Consider the following 23,828-nt stretch of genomic DNA (forward strand, 5'->3'; position numbering starts at 1 on the left):
AAATAAAGAGTGAAGAATGGTACTTGCAATGATGATTATTTTGGTAATGAAAGTGTCCAAAGAAAATTACAGTTGAATAACTCAAGACACATTCTATCATGTATTAGGCAGTTCAAGGGAAAACCCTTTACAGAATTACCTCGTCTGCATACAGTAAGCTTTTTTTTCGTTCATGAGTAAAACATGGTGATGATCGACTATAACATGTTGTTTGTCTGTTTCAGAACTCCTAGCACGGGGTCATCGCTAGAGTGGAAGGGGGAGCGGCGGAGAGTGAGTCAGCATGTAATACCATTTTCTTCTCTCTCTGCACTACTTACTCCGGTCATTGGGGTGGGGGCATTATGTTGGGGGTACTAGGAGCCATTATGTTGGAGGTGTGAGGGAGCAGTATGTTGGAGGTGGGGGCATTAAGTTGTTGTTGGTGGGGCATTATGTTGTAGGTTACTGCATTATGTTAGGGGTACCATGGGGTATTATATTGGAGGTGGGAAGGGCATTATGTTGGGGGTGCCTTGGGCCATTATGTAGGAAATGGTAAGGGCATTATGCTTAGGGTACCGGGGGCATTACGTTGTGGGTTACCTGGGGGCATTATATTGGGGATGGGAAGGGCATTATGTTGGGGGTGCCTGGGGGCATTATGCTGGAGGTGTGAGGGAGCAGTATGCTGGAGGGTACCAGGGGGCACTAAATTGGTGGTGGTGGGGCATTATATTGGAGGTTGGGGAATTATTTTAGAGGTACCCAGAGGCACTATATTGGGCATTATGTTGAGGGTACCTGGGGGCATTATGTTGGGATTACCGGGGACATTACGCTGGAGGGTACCAAGATGTAGGTTTGAGGTCATGGAGAAGGGACATGTTTGGAGTAGGGGCTGTGATATTTGAAGTCATGGTACTGTCAGTCACCAGGGATGGAGGGGTCACCAAGGATAAGGTACTGATGTTACCCACCATGGAGGTATAATGCCTTGCTTCTAAAAGTCGGTGATGGGCACCTGTGGTTATTGTATTGCTTAATCTGATGTGACACTCTGTCTATACATATGTATTGCACCCTTTTGTCTATGTAACCATGGTAACTGGCTCATATATCAGTAGTAAAGGTTATTCCGTTAACTTGAACATGTTACACTGTGACCATGTGACCATTGTGTGTAGTCATTCAGTCAGACAGCTGATCAGGTCACATGTACACACTGTGACCATGTGACCAGTGCCATTCAGTCAGACAGTGGATCAGGTCACAGGTACACAATGATGGTTTGTTTTTAACATTTGACCATTATTGTGTACCTGTGACCTTATCAACTGTCCGGCTGAATGACTATACATACACCTGTAACATGGTTACAGTGTGACATGTTCAGGCAGCTGGATGTACTCATGTACCTATATAAGTGATCACACTGCAGCGTTTTGTAGTCTGCTATATTAACACCACATATCAAACCTATAATCTTCCCATGTTGTAACCAAAATACTCCATGATATTTAACTGTATATAGCCTCTATAACATCATGACTGACTGTCTTCAGTGAGTGTGCTCACGCTATCAACCACTCTCTGATACTGAAGACATGCTAATTGCTTCCAAATTTTGATATTGCTCATTCCTTAACTTTAGCTCAAAATGAGGAATAAAATTTACATGTTTTTTTTTTTAATACTTAATGCTAATTGCTTCAAGGTTTTGATAGTGCTCATTCCTCAGCTCTAGCTAAAAATAAATGAGGACTTATATTGACATGATTTATTTTATAGCGCTTGTATTTTATGTGATCATGTTTATGTCAGCAATTAGTGTAAAGAGACGTAAACATTTTTGCACTGTTTCTGCTTTGTAGAACATGTTATTGAGTTATTGAAACGCTCTGCTATGATTACATTCTTTTACACATTTTTGTTTCAAAAAAGTTTTTCTCTCTTTTTTTTAGTTTAAGCACACTTTTTAATTTGTTTAATTCTTGTGAATTAAATTTTCAAGCAGCCGTTATGGTTATTAATCTTTAGGTGATGTCTGTATTTACAAATTTAGGTTAAACTGAACAAAAATAATTATTTTAAATAATAAGCAATGCCTAATCAGTCAATGCTGATTTGCAAATTGATGAGGACTTTTTTATACAAATATATTTTCAAATGTTAAAGGGGTGTATAGATTATGATTCCGTGAAGAATAAGAAAGAATGTAATAAACTATTAATGATTGACAAATCAATGGTCATACCTTCTTGATCAAGCACTATGCTATTAATCTTTATCATAGGTATTAACTATAAATGTCACATCAGAATGTTTTTATATATCTAGTTGACCTTAAACAGTATTTAACTCTCACCCTTGATTGGTCCGTACAGAAAATGGAGGAGTCTGGGAAGGAATTGCGGGTGGACCAGACAAGGGTGAATGCCGAGGCATTGGTGGATGAACTTCTGCAGGGAACAGACCTCGGACCGGTGGAAAAGGATGAGGAATGTAAGTTACCAAATCAAGGCGTTTTTGTTGTGTTAATGACTTCACATCAACATGAGTGGGAGTGGAGGGATAGCCTAACGGGTGAGGCGTTTGCTTGTCACACTGAAAATCCGAGTTTGATTCCTCTCATAGGTACAATGTATGAAGCCCATTTCTGGTGTTCCCCGCCGTGATATAGCTGGAATATTGCTGAAAGTAGCATAAAGCTGAATTCAATCAGTCACAAACAGCAGTAGGATGGTCTTGTGTTGGTATGTTCACTCATCATGCCGAAGACCCAGGTCGGACCCCAGTCCTGTTATTGCCCACATGTTTATGGTGGAGTTAATGATTAAAATCAATTATTGGTTGATTACTTAGCTCCGATCATGATCGTACCCAAGTCACGCACACATTTGAGGATCATGGAAGGGGTAAATGTTTTGGAGCTGCATCACCTCGGGTTTTCCTTCCAAGCATTATGACGTGTGAAGATCTGATCTTCAGTAACTCATGCTAGTCGATGGAGGTGACTAAGAGCATTGGATTGTCCCTGTGGTCATCATATTTTAATGGCATAGATCGATGCTCATGTTTTTGATTGCCGGATTGCCAGGTATAGATTAATTATTTACTGACTGCCATCATATAGCTGGAATATTGCTGAGTGTGGCATTTAGCAGCATCCAATAAAAACAAGCCTTAAAGTAAACGAAATACTGCTCAGGGGCAGATAACCCACTTTCAGCCTCTTTGTTTCTCCCCTTTTAGCTTCTCAAGGTCTTCAGCTGATTGTTGGCAAAGATGGAACCACTGCTCTCTGGTGACGAAACTCTTCTTCATGTGAATTGTCTCCCTTTCGCCACATAGAAAACTTCATGCATTGACCTGAAAGCAATGATACGGCTGCCATTGTGTCGACCTCGTCCATCCTAGAGGGCTTTTAAACACTTCAGACTTTGTATATATGGGAACAAGCTTGGAAGATAGCATTTTACAATGTGGATATTTTTTACAGCTGTCTAATTTTATAACTGAAATCCATCTCTGTAGGAGGATGTCCTGTGATGTTTTCCTGTCAACTTATGTTCAGTCGTCGTAGATACTTCAATACCCATTCAGATGTACAGCGGAATGCAGTGGAGAAATGATGTGTGTCAAGCAAGTAAAGACACAGCTGATTAGAACTCATGAAGTCAAACAAGCCCTATTCTCTGTGTTTGTTTAATGAGAACACTCCTACAGCCAATATTGAGGCTGCCTGTCGCAGGAGAAATTTTGCTGTTGGTATTTGATCACTGATTGGTCAGTGCACTGATCTATCTGATGACTGATTTGTCAGGTCACTGGTCTGTCTTGTCACTGTTTGGTCAGAGCACTGGTCTGTCTGATCACTGATTGTTCAGAGCACAAGTCTTTCTGATCACTGATTGGTCAGAGCTAGTGCTTGTTTCTCTCTCACTTCGACCAAGCCATGTGGTGATTGTTGGTTTAAAATAGCAGCTGCACTGTAAGCGGCCTTATGTATTTACAGATGAAGGAGACTATACATACAGACTATGGAATATATCTGTTGCTGTCTGCTGCATATGTACGAGCCAGTGACCTTTTGTGGACATATGCTTTTGGGGCCCTAATATAAACATGAGAGTATTTAACTGTGCTCTCTTGTCTAATTGCAAGGTGTTCAACATGCTGGTGGTCTTAGAGGGTAGACAAAGAGTCCTCAGAAAATTGTAAGAATACCTGTAAATGTTTGGAAAATAACCCAGCAAAAATATTGTGCAGGTGTCCATGGTAATCTTTTGATGTTATAATTATAACCTTGTGTCACGGTGAAGACCTGGGTTCCATTCCCTACATGGGTACACTGTGTGAATCCCATTTGTGGTGTCCCCCGTCGTGATATTTCTGGAAACCATACTCACTTACAATGGCCCTAGCACTATGATCACTTTTGTGCAATTTGGCGCTGGAGGAATTTTGATATAGATCATCATAAAATAATGCACCCTAATTATTGTAGAGAATGTGAGTACCCAATCCCATTCTATGTTTGTAACTGAAACATGTTTAATGCAGTGAATTTAAAGGGTAAAATTGTAAGATGAGTTCAGATTTCTGCCACATTGGGACAGAGATTGGAAAGAATGAAGCACAGGAATAAACAGGCCATGTTGAGTATCCATAAGTCCAACAAATGTGGCAGACAGTTTCAGGTTAAATGCCATTGTATATGCGTCACTCAGCTTGTTTGTGTAGCTGTCATTGTGTTGTTTCTCACCAATATGTCGCTCTCTGTGAATCATTCGCTGCAATTTGATTTTTACGAAAGCTTTTTTTTTCTTGTCATTTACTTTAAAATGCTAGAGTTTTTTACTGCTGTCGAGATATAGCACCAAAGAATGATGACTGTGATATCTGTGACATCCACAGTTTCCGATACAGCAATCACCATAACAACCGTTAACATTACACTAATGATTATTATCAGTTTCCATGGTAACCAACCCAGGTGTTTACACTATATTTCCTGAAGTGCCTGAGACTGCTAACTGGTAAGAAATGGCATTATCACAATAGCTTTAGATGGTGCATTGGTTTCACATAGCATTGTGATGGTAGTGATCTCTGTATCGGCTATGTAAAACAGCATTCTGCTTTTACAAGTTTTATTAAAGATGTGTGCTGGTGTGTTTTTGCATCCTCCCCACACCTGTATGGAGAAGTTTGCCCAGTGGTTAAAGTGTTCACTCATCACGCTGAAGATGTGGGTTCAGTTCCCCACATGGGTACAATGTGTTGTCCCGATTTCTGGTGTCCCCTGCAGTCATGTTGTTGGAGTATTGCTAAAAGAGGTGTAAAGCTTAACTCACTCACTCTTGTGTATGGTTGTGCTTTGTTTCAAATTAACCATCTGCTAATGATAATACTTCAAAATCTCCAAATTACAAATTCGTCAACCACTCAGGTGGTTTATTAGTAACTTGAATCAAAAAGGTTCGAAGCTACCCAGAAATTAGTCGTTCAAGATATTTTACAATAACTCTCAATTTAATGTTAACCACTACGCACCAGCCACCATCTTTAATACCACTATTGTGTTGTGACATTGTTTGACAGTACCACACACAGCCCTGCCCTCTAATAACCATAGTTACGGTGAACTATATACTGTCCAGGAAGGATCTATATCCATATAGTCACCTGCTAACCTGCTTCGAAGCAATAGCGATGTTATTTTATGAGTGTGCAAGTTCTGTTAATTCAGCTTAAAAGCAATAACTACACTTTGTTGCATGTTTTCTAAATGTATTTGACAACCCTTTCATTCATAGTATGAAGTGTCCATACACTTGCTGCCATTTCTTTCATTGAATCCTTCAGTCTGTTTCTTATGTTTTGTGATATTGTGTGATAGCTCCATTTTGTATATATCCTCTGACCTTTGTGCTGCTTACCTTGACCTTACTGTTTACCTTGACCTTGCTGTTTACCTTGACCTTGCTGCTGCCATTTCATTTGCTGAAGTTCCATTCCTAGGCTGTCTATACTTACATGGTCCATTACATGGAGTAATTTCAACTATATCCTATAGAACATTTTGATGAAATATTTATTCACTTTTGGTGTTAAAAACTACCAAAGATAATTATTATTAATATTGTATTGCAGAAAACTACCACTAATATTGTGGAATGAAAAATAACAGATATGTTGTTAATATAGTATTATGGAAAACTACCAGAGTTTGCTTTCTTTGAATCTTCCCTTTTTCCACAGACAAAAGTTCAAAGACAAATCCGTTTAAACTGAATTTGTGTAAATTATTTTATAGAAAATAAATGATACCTTGTATAAGTTTGGTGTAAAATCCAGTTCAGTTACAAATTCATGTTCAACCCTAGCTCATACTTCGGTAAGTTTATTTTTAATGGTTGTAGATCTTGAACTTCGATACAGTTTAACTTAACGATTATCAAGATGAAGGATGACTTAGACGAACGTGAAACAAACGATGTCTGATTAAATATTTAGTTCATTTGTAGAAAATAGGTTGTGTTCACAAGAGGTAACTCCCATTATTCTCAGGTGTTACCTCCCCCCTTCATTCTTACTCTCTTGAAGTGTTTGCTGGCTATATTACCCTCCTTGTCTTTACTGATCATTACTTTTTGATGGTCATCTCTTTGGTTATGTTGGTATCGTTCATCGCCTGAATGAATTCATTGGTGCAGACAAACACTTGCCGCGTTGATCATACTCATATCAACCTAGTCATTGTATATACTCCTGACTTTTGTCCCATTGGTTTGCTCAGTAAGAAGATCGTGTTCGGAATTAGGTATTAGTGTCATGGTTCATGTCATTCTAAAATTTGGTGATTTGGAAGATTAAGATTTCTATGTGATATGAAAATTAACCTTAAGTGCCATGCTGCTCCCTTTTTATTTTCAAACACTGACCATGATATGAAAGCTTTCAGACAAAAATGGTCAGAAATATTCTGGTCAGTCTAAGCTAACTTAGGCTTAGTATTATTCAATATAATGAATCTTAACAAAAGCTAGTAGATGGTCACATCAGCTAACCTATGAGCAACCTATTACCGTCCAATTAAATGTGAGACAGCCGAACAGATTTGACCAATCAGACGACAGCTACTGTTTAGGTTTTGCAGGAATTTCATGGTTATTGACAGTGATCTCTCTCAACAAATGAAAACCTGCATAAAAGTATATAAAAAACATATTTGACCTGCAGTACATATGCCTAGGCTTTCTGATGACATGGTTACCATTAGCTAATATTTCCACAAGTGGTATCCTTGAATATTGATGAAAACACTATTTTCAGTGACTGTTTACTTGCTGTTTTTGCGTGCTCCATGTGCAGCCCCAACGGAAATTGCATACAGAATCCTATAGGTTCAAACATTTTCAAGATAAAAGTTCAAAAGGTAATGTGTGAATGTCAGCTTTCATGATTTAATAACTTGTGTTCTGATTTGTCAGTTGAAAAGGTTAGCCGACGTAACCTTCTACTAGGGTTTGTTAGGCTCAGTATAAGCAGTGTGACAAATAATACTGAGCCAAGGTTGCTTTTAGTCTGAATTCTGGTATTTAGCTAGTGTGCTAAAATTTGGAGAATTGGAAGATCAAGCTTAGATTTCTTGAAACAAACTTAAGTTTTTACTCAAATCTCAGATTGAGTTTCACAGTTTGAAACAGCTGAATGTTTTAACTCAACCGCATTTTTTAAACATAAAAGCTGAAACAACTCAAGTAATCTATCCACCGAATTCAAATTGTCCCCTATAGTTTGATTTTTGTGTCGAGTTCAATTCATTCTGTGAAATGCGTTTTCTAAAATTTGAGTAAAAACTCAGACTTAAGTCAAAACTTATACTTAAGTTTATTTCGAGAAATTGGGGCCAAGATTTGTATGAGAGAGAAAATAAACCTTGTACCATGTGACCTGTTTAATTATGGCCCACTAATGATAAAGAAAGTTTTCAGACAAAAGTGTTCAGAATTATTCTTCAGCTTTAACAAAAAATAGATTTTTTAGGTCACCAAGTTTTGTTTTACCTAGTGTCATTTAGAAAGTTCACAAAATACCACATTAGTAGTGGAAGCTTTGGGACAATATGGAGGGTCAGTGCATAATACTTCTTATAGTGCTTTTACTGTGTGATGTATTGTAGAGTAATGCCTGGATCTTTCACAGTGTGTAACAGTGTTGTATTCAGATACAACCAGATCAGTGTAACAATGTTGTGTTCATATACAACATGGCCATAGTGTCCAACAGGGCAATGGGTTCCAGGATAGTCCATTTATTATCATTTTTCCTTTGATTAGCACTGTAGATGATTACAAAAATAACAAGGGGGTGCTTAGTAGAATAATACAGACAAGTTATGCATATTTTTAAAGCCAATTTCAAACACTGATGAAACAAAAATGTTCATATTCTCTTTCTACACTATTCTTTTTTGTTAAATAAACTTTGGACTTTCATCTTAATTCTAGATGTTTATAAAGATTATTTACAGATTGTATGATGTGGGTTGGGGAATGATGGCCCGTAAAATGTGCAAAAGATGATCTTCGGAGTAGTGGGGTGGCCTAATGGTTAAAGCTTTCATACTTCACGGCAAGGAACCAGATTCATTGCACATAGGTACGATGTGTGAATCCCATATCTGGTGTCCCCCAACCGTGATATTGCTGGAATATTGCTAAAAGCGGCATAAAAACAAACTCATTTGCTCAAAAGATCACCTAGAGTGTTGGATACCTTTGTTAAGGGAAAGTTTAAATGACAGCTACATTTTGTGAAAAGTACTGGGAGTTTTGTCCACTATCTATCTCTAGTTTTATCTTGTCACAGTTTGTGAATTCGGATTTTGCTTGAAATTCTAGCTTATTGTTAATGGTAAGGGTAATATCGCCCTCAAAATATTTCATGCTTACGTGGCCTTTCAAAACTGCTGTTCAACTTGGCAGCGATGTGGTCGCACATGCATGATTGTACCTATTGCACACAGTTTTCATTTGGGATTTGCATGCTCCCCACCCTTATATTTCTTTCATGTCCTTCCAGCCTTAAATATTCATGTCCACCTGTAGTGGAAAAAAGACTTTTTTATGTTGTTTGAATTCATTATTTTATGACATATCCATTTATAGGTATTTTGGTGCTCATGAGAACTACATGAGAAGGTTTTGTCTCATTTTATGCTCAACGTCTTGTGGTTAGTGCTGCTTCCACCTCCAAGGCTTACAAACTGGTTTCCTGACTAGTAACTATACTGTTTTCTTGATGACTAGTAACACTAACATTTAGTTAGAGGCACTCTGTTTCATATTACAGGGTTAGTTTGTTCAGACAGACTAAGTCTTTTGTCGGTGCTCTACGTAGCAGGGTTAATTTTTAGTTTCTGAACATATTAGTTTCTGAACAACTAACGGACGATATATATTTTTCCCCAGGACAATTTTCCGTCTTTTTCAAGTATTTTTTTGTAAATCACAGAATTAGAAGTAATTGTCCCTTAAGAATGCTTTCATGATGAATAATGATAGTAATAACTAGTTCTGCTTTTACCATGACTAGTAATGCTAATGAGGGTCATGGCAACTATGAGTACTGAGGACTAGTTGAGATAATGTCAGCTGATGACTTCTTGGTCCATCCCAATAAGTTGTTATGAAGATAGGATTTAATGCTCAGGGATGGCAACAGGTTAAAGTGACTTTAGCTAAAACTGAGCTGGGCGTCTGTGGGCTGCAGCCCCTAACGTGGGTCCAGGATTGATTGATATGCATTTAAATCTGCGGATTTCAGCAGATTAGCGGAAAATTACCATCCATGAATGTTTTTGCTAAGATTTGTCCCTTTTTTGTTTGAAAACCACCACAGTTTGTCCATGTGTAAATGGTGAAGCTGTGACTGTAATAACATTCCTGACATTAGAATCCTTCTCACATTGTGTTTGCCGCATCTTGTCCATGCATGGTGTGCTGCAGGCCTGTGATGTGAAACTCCCAAACATCTGATTAGGGTTTGGATATTTATTACAGGGGCAGAAGGGGGCAGTCAGAATAGGGGTGGCTGTGATGGGGTGAACAGTCAGACTAGGGGTAGCTGGGATGGGATGAACAGTCAGACTAGGGGTAGCTAGCATGGGAATGGATGGGATAAACAGTGAAAATAAGTGTAAATTAGGGTGGACAGTCTGAACAGGGGTAGTTGGAATGGGGTTGTGGAAATTAATAACACAGGAAAAGTAAGTTGATTGCCAAAATGTGTCACAACTAATGGAAGCGGCAAGACGGATGGATCCATCTCTCAAAAAGCTGTATCCTCTCACGCAAGGCCTACGAAAGCAAGTTCTACACACTAATGTTCCCTGATGAACATATGTTCAGGGGTTCTGCAAAGTTATAAAAACTGCATTGCCTACTATACTGTGTGATTTAGGGATTTTAATTTCAGAACATTTTATGTTTCTTGTCAAGTAATTGGTACAGTGAATATTATGGTGCATTTTACCCAACTGAGCCTCATACAGGGAGCTTTGAATGTGTTACATTGGGAGGAGAGTGGGGATGTGTCAGGAAATTCTGCTAGTTCTCAGACCACCTGCCTCTGTTATAAATAACCAGTCCTTCAGGTTTTTTGCCGTGCATTGTACTCAATATTAATTGCACACACAAAGAACACAATCCCCAGAGTGCTGTTGCACATGTCCCTTGACTCTGTTCAGTATCAATATCAATATGAATATCAAGTCAGCCATATTTCTTACATTTGTTCTCTCACTCTGTCTACAGGATGAATTGCTCATTTTCTTGTGTTCATTGGATGATATATGTGATATCTTTGTCAACAACTTATACTTTGTACTTGTGTATGTAATACAGGGGTTTCAAATAAACAACCCCTTGGAAGTAAATATATACTCTTCTGCCTTGCATCCAAACAAAACAATAAATATGGCAGTTTGTTGGCAGGCTATGTGGTATACTGAAAGTATACAGTAGTCTTTGAAATTGTATAATTCTCAAAACAAACAACTTCATTTGAAATTAAAAGAATCCCTTATGTCCTTTTTCATTTTATTTCATGTAGTTGAAGTTAGAAGTGGCACTAAATTATCTGTAAGTTGACAACATCCTGTAATTATCAATTTTTATGTCTGGGTCAAAACAAATATTTTAGCTAAAAACATTTCACAGCACCCTCTCCATTTCCTTAGCTATTTTCTGACAAGGCATGTACTTGTGAGTGTACCTCTACCAAGTATTTTATTTGTTGTTTATTGTATCAGTCAGCAATATTCCTGCTTGATGAAGGTAAAAAACCGAATCTGGACCAGACAATCCATTTATCAACAGCATGAGCATTGATCTACACAATTGAGATACGATGACGTGTCAAACAAGTCAGTGAGCCTGACCACCCAATCCCGCTAGTTGCCTCTTACATCAAGCTTGGGTTGCTGAAGATCAATTCTAAATCGGATCTTCATCCTTGACAAGACACGTTTTATTAGATTGTAGAAGTGACTGGTACTGCCTTCTTCCTGAAAAGACCAACTTTAACCTGGATCCTGATGGGTCATGTTGTGGTTTAACCCTTGTATGCCATAGATCCAATATAAGACTGCCATTTGTATAGGAGGTGTTATTTTAATCAAATCAGTGCTGCTAGCGCTTTCAGCTGTAGATTGATGCTGCGGAATAGACAACCCAGGACTTGGGGACTACAGGACTCAGGGATGTTGTAGGGAACACAACTGTTATACCAGTGCACGAGAATGTTTACCTATTTATTTTTTTAAACTGTATTGTTTTTTTTGGTTTTTTTGTTTGGTTTTTTTGTTGTTGTTTTTTTTTGGTTTTTTTCAAATAAATAAAAAAAATAAATTTCCTAGGCTAAAGCAATAAGGAACAAAAGTAATCTTTGAGGTCGCAAAGTTAAATGTATAATACTTTTTATCCAGATCTATTTATCTGTTTCAATTTTCCTCTCCATATATTTTCCATCTACATGAATATTAATGTCAAGAAGGCAAATACTCAAATGGAAAATTAGTACATAAAGCATTTTGTGTTTTCCAAGTTTGTTGAGCTTGATGAATAGGTTGTAATTTAAACAGGGGTTCATTTGTTTTGTTAAAAGCCACTTGCCACAGGGAAACTTGTCCTAAGTTTCCCTCTTGCCCTGATTTTATGACATAGATAGGATGATGAAGTTATGAAAGAATAAATCAACATATCTGATGTTGAAAAGTGATAAATAGCAAAGAGAGATAACCCTACTTTATTATTGTGAAAGGTAATAGCTACATTTTGTGCAGGTATGAAATGAAATCTAAGTTTATTTGTAGTTTGAAACCGTAAGTGGAAATTATCAAGTAGCCCATGGACAAGCCAGATATACCATCATTTGACTGCCCAAAATGAAAACTGACTTATCCAGGGCTTCGGGGAAGGGATTTTTTTAAACCCCTGATAAATAAGATGGTTTATTCAATTCATCTCTCAGAAACTCCTAATGATTGGAGTACAAACAACAGGTACCATTTTGTGTATGAAGCAGAAAATGCTGTCATTTCATCAAAAAATGTTTCCAGAACCAACAGATTAATGTTTGTTATGATGCTACATTTAACCTGTAATCATGAAGAACATCAATATTGAACTATTCCCATCAGGACTGACAGAAATATGGCATGTACTGTGTACCCAGCTTTAGCTTAAACAGTTTTGTATTCTGCAGATTGGTAAACTCATCATCTTACCAGACTTTGTTGTTATTTCTCACAATCTTAATACAAAAAACTTCCTGAATAAGAGTGTGTGTGAAGATCTGAAAAAAGGGAAACCTAAAAATCTGAGATTGGCAAACATCAGAGAAATGTGTAAATGCAATATCATTTTCATTGCGTCCTATTAATTACATGTTATTGATGAAAGTTATCAGGGGTGATGTGGTAGCCAAGTAGTTAAAGCATCCATTCATCACACTGAAGACCAGGGTTTGATTTCCCACATTGGTGCTATGTGTGAAGTCTGGTGTCCCCTGCCATGATATTGCTGGAATGTTGCTAAGAGTGATGTAAAACTAAAGTTACTATAAGTGTTCCTAAAATGATCTTGTGATGACAGATGGACAGGCTTGAATTGTACTAAGTGTAAACTTACTGAAGAACCTGTTTTTCACATGTAATGACCATTTTCAGAACTTGTACCTTATTTGGGCATTTTGTTTTTTTCATGCATGCCAGCTGTGAGTGTGATGTAATGTTTGAGCTCGGATTTACTGACATAATGGCTGCAGAGAATGTGATACACAGAATATACAAGCTAGATGAATGCTGTGTTATCTGTGCCAACTTGCACAGATGTAATCCTGAAATAATTCCAAGGTTTGAGCAGTTTACTCTGTTTTATTATGTGTTGACATTTTAAGTCAATATGATAAAAATTCATAAAACCCTACAGCCTAGTTCAGATGATAAATTATTTTTATATTTCATTATGGACAATGTTACATATTTTTCCCAACATCATTACTAGAACCTTCCTTCTGACCAAACAGCATTCAGACATTGCAGCAGCCTTTTGCACAAAGCTATCGTAGCACTCAGACCATCAAAGTCTGTTAGAGTTTGAGAGTTAAGATCACCGAAGTGTTAACATGGCCTAGTGCACTTGGGCCTTGAAGTTCCGTTACTCTGTCATGATTTATACATATTTGTTCTGCCATTCTTGGCTATATCTGTCTTTACTTGCCAGATAATGTCTGTGTCAAGTGAATTGCTAAATCGTTATTTTAATCTCCCATGAAGCCAAAAGTGAAAACTTTAACCTTTATGGGTCAGAAGATGAAAAACATTTTACTTTTCAAAGTCATTTGCTCAGTGTTGTGAATTTGCTGCTCTTCATCTTACTCTGATAATTGTAGCTTTACAAAGTAGTTCTGACACAAGGTTTTATTTCACTTGAGGTAATTAACAATTTTATATCCGGGTAAATATTGTGTTTCATTACAGAGTATATAATTATTTTCTTCAATTTTCAATAATACAGATAAGTCAAAAAGAACCCAAATTATATTTTTAAAAAAATAAAACATGTTATGTAATAGACAGCATTACCGATCCTAGTTCTGCCATATGTTCAACAGTGAAATGAAAATTCATCTTGTTCAGAAATACCTAGTCATTTTCATATCATGTGCTTACATCATCCGGAAATTCTGTTAACAGCCTCTGCGTAAACCCTTCGATATGTCTAACCCATATTTTACTTAAGAGTTCAAGGATATATACTGCTCAAAATAAGTTAAGGACATTCAAATCGTATTACTGTAGTTGTCATGGCGAAATATTGTGTTCCTTAATATTCTTGAGTAGTATGAATCCAGATGTCAAAATGCCCCCAGTGTTGTACACACGCATTTCCTGTTGTTGGTGAGCTCCCCAAATCTGGTGTTACAGGTAGGGAGAGCAATGTTAGTGTTATAGAGGGGTAGTTTCTCTTGTTATAAAAAGTATGTGTATAATGTTGTGTTGGTGTTATTTATTTAGTGCAAGTTGTATCCAAACCAAGTCATATTTTGCTATGTTTTTTATGCCAATATCTCTGTAAACCATGCTAAATACAATATTGTAGAAGACATACATTTTAATAAAAAAAAATGTTTCTGTATGGATAGCCGATTTTGTTATTTGTTATGTACACCAGGAAAAGAACTGAAAAAGTGCAAAACTGTGCTCCAGAAAGACATTATTTCTTTTAGTGGTCCAGTATTTTAAATAGTGCAGAGTTTTGTTTTAACATTATCAGGTATGCAGTGTATTAATTTCTTATGTATGTCTCATGAAAAATGTGTTTTTTGTGGATTTCTATGTGCAGTTTCTGAAGACATCTGGGAAGGATTTTTCAATTTTACAGATTTGGCTGGAAGATTAAACAGGGAATTACACTGCACAGAAAATGTGCATCCTGTGCTCACATATATGCTGACCAAAAGATGCACAATGATATTCAGGGTACCATACAAATTCGAATTACACATTCATAGGTCTTGTAATTTAAGTAACTCTAAATTTGTATATTACCACATGCTGAACTATTTTGTTATTTACAGTGAGGATCATGGAAATAACAATTTCGGATCCTCTGTACCGAGAAAAGATAAGTATAAGAGAAATTAACATGTTGACTGCCTACCATGAGCATATTCATACCAATTCTGACTGATTTTTGCTACCATGAGTTATCTCATAGCTTTGTCAGTGGTATTTTAAAACAAATTTCACATGTTGGCAAAATAGTTACAAGAAGACAGTTGCTTCTTGTGCCTGTTTTCCAACATGTGAAACCTGATATAGCTATGAGGTAACCCGTAGTAGCAAATTCAAGCAGAGTTGATACTATGAGTGTACTCGAAGTGGCAGTCAACATGTTCAGCATAGACAGTTACGCCATCAAGATCCATAAAAGGTTGCACAAACTTTGAAAAAACAAATCATTTGATTTAATCATTTGTCACACAGATGTACACAAACATGATACATAATTACAAACGAAAGAAGTATCACTATACAAATTGTATCACAGGAAATGTAATGACGTTACAGAACCATAACTGAAGCACAATAAACTGATCACAATGTTGGAGAAAATCACAACTGACCTTGGTCCACACAGGTAAAACATACATGGTTCTAGTGACGCCAGCATGTAGGAGAACAACATGGTATGAACAGATTTAAGTATGAATTATCCTCCATTGGCAGTACATGACTACTTTAATTCAAATTTATAAAGCGTACTCAATCCATAACGTGGACAAAAATGGACATGAACATTCATGATGTTACCAATCAAGACCTGCACCTGATTCATAATCCACAACAATCCATGACATATGTGATCCACGACATGTGGCCAATGCCTGACATATGTGATCCATGACATGTGGCCAATGCCTGACATACATGATCCATGACATGTGGCCAATGCCTGACCTATGTGGTCCACGACATATGGCCAATGCCTGACATATGTGATCCATGACATGTGGCCAATGCCTGACATGTGTGATCCATGACATGTGGCCAATGCCTGACATACATGATCCATGACATGTGGCCAATGCCTGACATATGTGATCCACGACATATGGCCAATGCCTGACATATGTGATCCATGACATGTGGCCAATGCCTGACATGTGATCCATGACATGTGGCCAATGCCTGACATATGTGATCCACGACATATGGCCAATGCCTGACATACATGATCCATGACATGTGGCCAATGCCTGACATATGTGATCCATGACATGTGGCCAATGCCTGACATATGTGATCCACGACATATGGCCAATGCCTGACATATGTGATCCACGACATGTGGCCAATGCCTGACATATGTGATCCATGACATGTGGCCAATGCCTGACATATGTGATCCACGACATATGGCCAATGCCTGACATATGTGATCCATGACATGTGGCCAATGCCTGACATATGTGATCCATGACATGTGGCCAATGCCTGACATATGTGATCCACGACATATGGCCAATGCCTGACATATGTGATCCACGACATATGGCCAATGCCTGACATATGTGATCCACGACATATGGCCAATGCCTGACATATGTGATCCACGACATATGGCCAATGCCTAACATATGTGATCCACAACATGTGACCAATGCCTGACATATGTGATCCATGACATATGGCCAATGCCTGACATATGTGATCCACGACATATGGCCAATGCCTGACATATGTGATCCATGACATGTGGCCAATGCCTGACATATGTGATCCACGACATATGGCCAATGCCTGACATATGTGATCCACGACATATGGCCAATGCCTGACATATGTGATCCATGACATGTGGCCAATGCCTGACATATGTGATCCATGACATGTGGCCAATGCCTGACATATGTGATCCACGACATATGGCCAATGCCTGACATATGTGATCCATGACATGTGGCCAATGCCTGACATATGTGATCCATGACATGTGGCCAATGCCTGACATATGTGATCCACGACATATGGCCAATGCCTGACATATGTGATCCATGACATGTGGCCAATGCCTGACATATGTGATCCACGACATGTGGCCAATGCCTGACATATGTGATCCACGACATATGGCCAATGCCTGACATATGTGATCCATGACATGTGGCCAATGCCTGACATATGTGATCCACGACATGTGGCCAATGCCTGACATATGTGATCCACGACATGTGGCCAATGCCTGACATATGTGATCCATGACATGTGGAACATCCATGACATGTACTTACCACAGTCCATGAGATACTGTCTCACAGTCCCTGAACTATATTATTTCCCTCAAGGATAGCTCTCCTGGTCTGTCTCATAGTCCTTGAACCATATAATTTTCTCTAAACCCTAGCCTTTCTAGTCTGTCTCACAGTCCCTGAACCACAATTATTTTCCCCTCAAGCCTACCTCTCTTAGTCTTTCTTTATTTCCCCTCAAGTCTAGCTCACCTAGTCTGTCACGGTCCCTGAACCACATTACTTTCTCTGACCTGCCTGGGGCTCCTTTTTAGTTTTATGATTTTATTTGTAATAATATAAACCATATAAAACGTTAGTCTATTAAAACACCTATTCAGTGACTTGTGACCCTTTCATGATGTATCATGATGTACTCAAGCCATGACATACCTTATCGTCAACTGTGTCTTCAGTCTATGTCAACAACATGACATGTCTAATATATCCATGTCATTCAATGACTGGATCAAGGTATCACATCACTTCCTACTCCGAGACAATCCACAATATCTTGTCTTCCATGAGCATGACCCCTAACAGTTACCTGGAGGCCGAGGTCTGGACTAGAGGGGAGACAAGTGATGAGGTCTTGCAATACACATACAGTTAACTTCAGTTACGACCAACAAAAAAAGGCAAACAAATCTAAGTTCATTATAATCATGGTTCATTATACACATTTCAACTAAATTAGAACATGGTGGGGTAGCCTAGTAGTCAAAGCGTTCGCTCGTCAGACCAAAGACCCGGGTTTGATTCCCCACATGGGTACAATGTGTGAGGCCCATTTCCTGGTGTCCCCCGCCATGATATCGCTGTAATATTGCTAAAAGTGGCGTAAAACTCACTCACTCACTAGACCATGGCTAAGACAAAAACATTGGTTCATAGTAAGCATGCGTTTACCATATCTTCATCCTTTAATGTGACATCACCTAATATATGGTCATAATTAGATGCTGGAACAGAAGCTGAATTCTAGTCAAACACTTCTTAACTTCTGCTAAGGCACTCATGGCAACTGACAAACACACAGCAAAATATATCCTTGGCCCCTGTTGGGATTTTAGGTTACACTCTGGTCCCCACATCACTGAAGCATGCATCCTTTTCAGTGAAAAGCCATGCCTCACTGCAACATACATCCTTTTCAGGGAAAAGCCATGCCTGAAATGCATTCCAGGGAAAAGTTGCTACGTTCCTAACAACCAATCATCCAACCAAGCCCTGAGCAGTCAAAATAACACATATACAAACATCTAGTAGAAAATTGTAAAATTGGTAAAAATCAATATGAACAACACTTCTGATGAGGAAGAAAGTTTGAAACATCTAATACATAGAATACACACTGAACTGTGACCATGAAAACATTTTCATTCACAATAACAGATTTTAATTTTATAGAATGTAATTTGGAATGCCTGAATCCATGGCTATGAGAGGAAAATATGAATCCTGTCTGAGGCTTGCATGACAAAGCTAGCAATCATGGTTTGAGGATGATGATTATGATTATTATACAAAGGGAGCTCAGTTTAAGGAAACAAAATCCAACTTTACGATGATAATTTTTGCACATTTTATCAAAGGACAAAAAAAGCAAAAACTTAAAAGGACAAAAACTTATATTTTACCGCTATTTTCTTGAGACGTTTAGCACCTAGAGAAACATCAGTGACACTATATTATCTGTGAAATATGTTTTCATAATGAGTCTAAAAGAGTTGGGTGCTGTGAACAGTATTTCAATGGTGAATTAATTGAATTAACTCATTTATCCATGCAATACAATTACAAAGTGGACTATGTACCTCATTTATCCATACAAATTTTGTATGGCAACAAATTAATCTGTGAGAATCAGCTCCAGTGTGAAAGGCAGCAGACAGATTCACATTTGTAAGGTACAGTCAGCTGGCACTCATTCATAAGTAGGAATGTCTTTTACATGGGAAACACCCCAAATGACAAAGTACACCAAGTCGCCAGTATGTAAGGGAGGTAACTCATCTTTGTAAATGCAGAAAGGTAAGGGAGGTAACTCTGTCAGTGTAAATGCAGACACAAAAGGGATAAAAACAGTCAAAAAAAGGACATAACTATCATGCTTAAATGCAGTGACAGATGGGAGACAACTAGTATCTTGTAAATGAAGCAACAAATGGGGAGGACTCTCTGATTAACCTGTGTGAATTAAAGGCTTAGATTGCCTTTATGAAATTACTTCTACTTCTTTGTCAGCAGCTATCAGTTTGAATATAATCTGATTCTTGTATAAAATCTATTGCCAAGAAGTAGAAAAGACTGCTATAACTGCATCTTCCTCAACATATCGGTGGTTCATCCTGATCCAAAGATCGTATAAATGCCTCTAACTTTTCAACCTTGTTCTTGTCCTTCAAACCAAGCTTCTTGATGTCCTTCAGCTTGATTGGTCGTCGGATGCTGTGTCTCCGCCTCACTTTGATTAGGCTCTTGATGTGCTCCAAGATCAGATCCTTGTGCATTAGGGTGTTGAACTCAGTAAGCTTTGTCAGACGGTCAAAGGATTTGTTTGTATACTTGAAATTGAAGGTCGAGTAAGGTCGTTCAGGGTCATCAAACAGGTCAAAGTCAGCAAAGTCCTTCTCCTCCTCTGTTTCTCGAGGAATTCCTTCATGAGAAAATAAAAAGATTTGAAGAACATAAGGATTACTGAAAGCAAAATTCAGACCCATGTTAGCAGGTAATGTCAGTAAAAATTGACAACTTTGAATTAAGATTTCCCCAATCAAATTCACATAGGAAATATCAACTAATGTAAGTGAGTGAGTATAAAAAGGAAGAGAGTTTAGTGCATAGACGTAATGGCAAAAACAGCCTGGCAAATGAAATTCTCCAAATCCTTGACAACAAAAAGGTGATGTTAAGGACCTAATTCTACATCTGTCCAGAAAGTGATGTCAATGACCTATCTAGCTTTTGTCCAGAAAGTAATGTTAAGGACCTATCAAGCATCTCTGTCCAGAAAGTGATGTTAAGGAACTATCTAGCATCTCTGTCCAGAAAGTGATGTTAATGGCCTATCTAGCATCCCCATGCAGAAAGTCATGTTAAGGACCTATCTAGAATATATGTCCAGAAAGTGATATTATGTACCTATTTAGCATCTCCATCAGGAAAGTGGTGTTAATGACCTATCTATCATCAACATCCAGAGAGTGATGTTAAGGATCTATCTCTCATCACCACCCAGAAAGTGATGTTAAGGACCTACCTGGCATCTTCTCATCTCTGAAGGTGATGTTAACGAGACAGAAGTGCATCACCACGGGACAGTGAGGGTCCTTTGGATCTTTGAACACATAGCACTCCTTCAGTCCCTCCCGGTCCACCACTGACGGGTCTATCGGGGGAAATGGGACCTGATTCAGCCGCGCCCATTTCTCAGCCAGCAGCAATTCCTGACAAATATATAAGGTAAACAGTAATGTCCAACAGAGATTCAAAAACACTTATGTAGATTGGGTTTCTCTACTGGATTGGAACCATGAACAACTGGATTAGAATTGGTCTTCCTTGACCCATGCTTCTCGTAGGAGGCAACTAACGGGATCAGATGATGAAGCTCACTGGCTTGGTTGACACATCATTGATTGATGTTCATGATATTGATCACTGGATTGTCTGGTTCAGACTTGATTATTTACAGGCTGCTGCCATATAGATGGAATATTGCTAAGTGCGACACTTAACAATAATCCAAACAACCAGACATACTGGATTTTGTGGTCAGGATTTAATCATTTAATCTTTATGGTGGTAAACAACAACCACAACAAAAACATGCCAGCAGGCACTTTTAAGAAAACATGTTATAGTACAGTGAAGGGACACCAGAAATGGGCTCCACATGTTGTACCCATGGTGGGAGTAGAACCTGCATCTTTAACCACTAGGCTACCCTACCACTCCCTCAATGAGGGAAAACCTGTTTTAAGTTAGTAGTTGGTGAAAATTCCAAGATATGATGGTAAATGTGACATGGTCTTTGGCACAACAGACTGAATTACCCAAGTTATACCATGAGCGTGATATGAGGCCAGGTGGGAGTACCTTGAATGGTGGTGTCGAGTCACTGGGTCTGGCACTGAAGTCAAAGGACAGCAAAAGATCTACCCCTCTCTGTGGTCGCAGCATTGGGGGGAACGGGGAGTTGAATGTCAGTCCCCCGTCAACAACATACAACTTCTTGATGTGGGTGGGATACATCTCAAATATGCCATCAAACTGGTCTGTGGGGGAGAAGAGATTTATGAGTCAGTAGTGACTGAGTTTAGTTTCACATCGCTTTTAGCAATATTCCAGCAATATCAGGACAGGAGACAACAGAAATGAGCTCTACACAACCCAAGAGGAGAATCAAATCAGGGTCTTCAGCATGATGAACAAACGCTTAAACACTGGGCTAACCACTGCCCTGTGAGTCAATACATACATGCTGGAATGTAACATTGATGAAGTAATGTAAGACATTATGTACTGCTGCCACTGGCTCTTCATGGCATCAGACTCACCTTCTTTCTGGACGGAAGTGGAGGCATCAAAAGGGGAGTATGGATAGACATTGGACAAGGACAGGCCCCTCATGAAGTTGTGTACCATGGCTGCCCGACCCTCAATGGACTGGAACAGCGCCGAGTCAAACAGACTCTCCAGCATCCCTGACCAGAATGACTTCTTACTCTTCTCACCCGACTTTGTTTTTCGTAGAGAGGGTTTCCTTAGTGGCTTCTTGGTTTTCTTTGTCTCAGACTTAGCTGGTGTGTCCATCTCAGACTCAGGATCACTTGTGTCACTGTCCTCATCGGACTGATCGTCCATATCTTGTTGAAGTTCCTTTTCTGCAAAATCATATAAATACAGTGTAATAAAAACAAATCACTTTAAATTTCTCAGTTTAGATGCATTTCATCATCTATTTGATCAATTTCTTGCTGAACAAAAAGACACATCTGAAAAAAATGCATAATTTTAGCTTTGAAACTGTAGTAATGAAAATTATGGAGACTCTCTTCATGCAGTTAGAGGTAAAACTATTGATCAATACTGAATCTGTGACATATAGTCTCTCTCTAAGAGAGAGCTGTCTTCGCACGTTTCTGTGCTGCTTTTAGCAATATTCCAGCAATATCACGACAGGAATCATCAGAAATGGGCTTCACTCATTGTACCCATGTGTGGAATCAAACCCAGAACTACAGTTGACCAGCAGTTCACTAGGCTACCCCACTACTCCTTCATAATCTGTAGTGAGCTGTAACTGCTGAAGCATAAGGAGAAAAATAGCCAACTGTTAGCCAACTTTCTGGGTTTTTTCATTCTTTGCACGTTTAATCTGAGTGAAGTGTATATAAATAAAATGAAATCCGCCTTATCTGTCTTTTTCAGATTTTCACTCCTAGCACAGTTATGACTGTTGAATCTGTAATGAAATGAAAATCGACAATGTCATGATGAAACTATAATATAAGGGGAGACAACTCTTACCTAGCTCCTCCCTCTCACGCCTCATGAGTTCCACAGCATCCACCTGTTTGTCATCTTGCAGCAGACGCTTGAACTGTATACAGAAGGCACTGCCCCAGATACCTGCATAGGGAGATAACTCTATTGGTATGGGTTTTACATGGACTAAGTACAACATGGAAATATTGATCACATATGTAGGAGGCATGGTCCCAGATACCTGCAAGGGGAGATAACTCCTTTCATATGGACCAAGTACAAGTGCAATCTGGCTTTGCATGAGTGACTGTCACAATGTCTAGTCACCAAATCCTAGTCCCTTTCCCCATCCAGGATCAGACGTTTTTTTGCTAACAAAAGATATAGAGCAGTAACGTGAATGAGTGAGCTTTTAGCAATATTTCAGCAATATCAAGGCAGGGAACACCAGAAATGGACTTCACACATTGAACTCATGTGGGGAATCAAACCCAGGTTTTTCAGAGTGAAGAGTGACTGCTACCCCACCGCCCCAAAAGCAGTCAGAGCATGATTAAGTTACTGACCTTGCAGGAAGTGCAGAGGAGGTTCTGGGTACTTCTTTACCAGCTGACCCATGAAAAATTTGCTCCCGAACAACTCTGGCCTCATGAACGTTGCATACTTTGGCATCCCGATCTCATACGGACTAAACTCCATCCATTCTGAAAACACACGTCTTCACCCTAAACAATACATGGATCTCTCCCTCATTATACATAATGCTTTTGCTTAAGATAAGATGAGATAATGCTTTATTATCCCAAAGGAAATTTGCTTTGCATGGTTAAGATTGAATGTTTAACGTCTCCAAGTGCCTCATAAATCCAGCAAGTTTGCAAACTTTGCAGTTAAACATTGTGAAAAACTATCGATACAGTCATTTGTACCTAACATAAACAAAGACAGGGAAAGAATACAACCTTGCAGGCCTCCAGTGGATATGAATT

At 38.6% G+C, this 23,828-nt stretch overlaps 2 protein-coding genes across 5 annotated transcripts in view; one reads left to right on the forward strand and one right to left on the reverse strand.

Moving 5' to 3' along the window:
- The window catches only part of LOC137273472 (early estrogen-induced gene 1 protein-like), a 63,073-nt gene extending 48,379 nt beyond the window's left edge, over positions 1-14,694 (forward strand). For 2 of the 4 annotated variants that reach the window (XM_067806173.1, XM_067806175.1), the window contains 3 exons: positions 225-285; positions 2,367-2,484; positions 3,235-14,694. In XM_067806173.1, the coding sequence (XP_067662274.1) occupies positions 225-285; positions 2,367-2,484; positions 3,235-3,290 (235 nt within the window). In that variant the 3' untranslated portion in view covers positions 3,291-14,694. The remainder of the gene's footprint in view (positions 1-224; positions 286-2,366; positions 2,485-3,234) is intronic. The other 2 variants (XM_067806174.1, XM_067806176.1) reach the window with 1 other exon arrangement.
- A 2,935-nt stretch (positions 14,695-17,629) lies between these two features.
- LOC137273455 (cytosolic phospholipase A2-like) overlaps positions 17,630-23,828 on the reverse strand; it is a 34,998-nt gene continuing 28,799 nt past the window's right edge. Inside the window, exons 12-17 of the mRNA XM_067806150.1 lie at positions 23,406-23,543; positions 22,882-22,983; positions 21,909-22,235; positions 21,448-21,626; positions 20,609-20,795; positions 17,630-20,005 (exon numbers count right to left, since the gene is read on the reverse strand). Coding sequence (XP_067662251.1) covers positions 19,677-20,005; positions 20,609-20,795; positions 21,448-21,626; positions 21,909-22,235; positions 22,882-22,983; positions 23,406-23,543 — 1,262 coding nt within the window. The 3' untranslated portion in view covers positions 17,630-19,676. The remainder of the gene's footprint in view (positions 20,006-20,608; positions 20,796-21,447; positions 21,627-21,908; positions 22,236-22,881; positions 22,984-23,405; positions 23,544-23,828) is intronic.

Source organism: Haliotis asinina, chromosome 2, assembly GCF_037392515.1.
Source record: "Haliotis asinina isolate JCU_RB_2024 chromosome 2, JCU_Hal_asi_v2, whole genome shotgun sequence".
NCBI classification, from domain to species: domain Eukaryota; kingdom Metazoa; phylum Mollusca; class Gastropoda; order Lepetellida; family Haliotidae; genus Haliotis; species Haliotis asinina.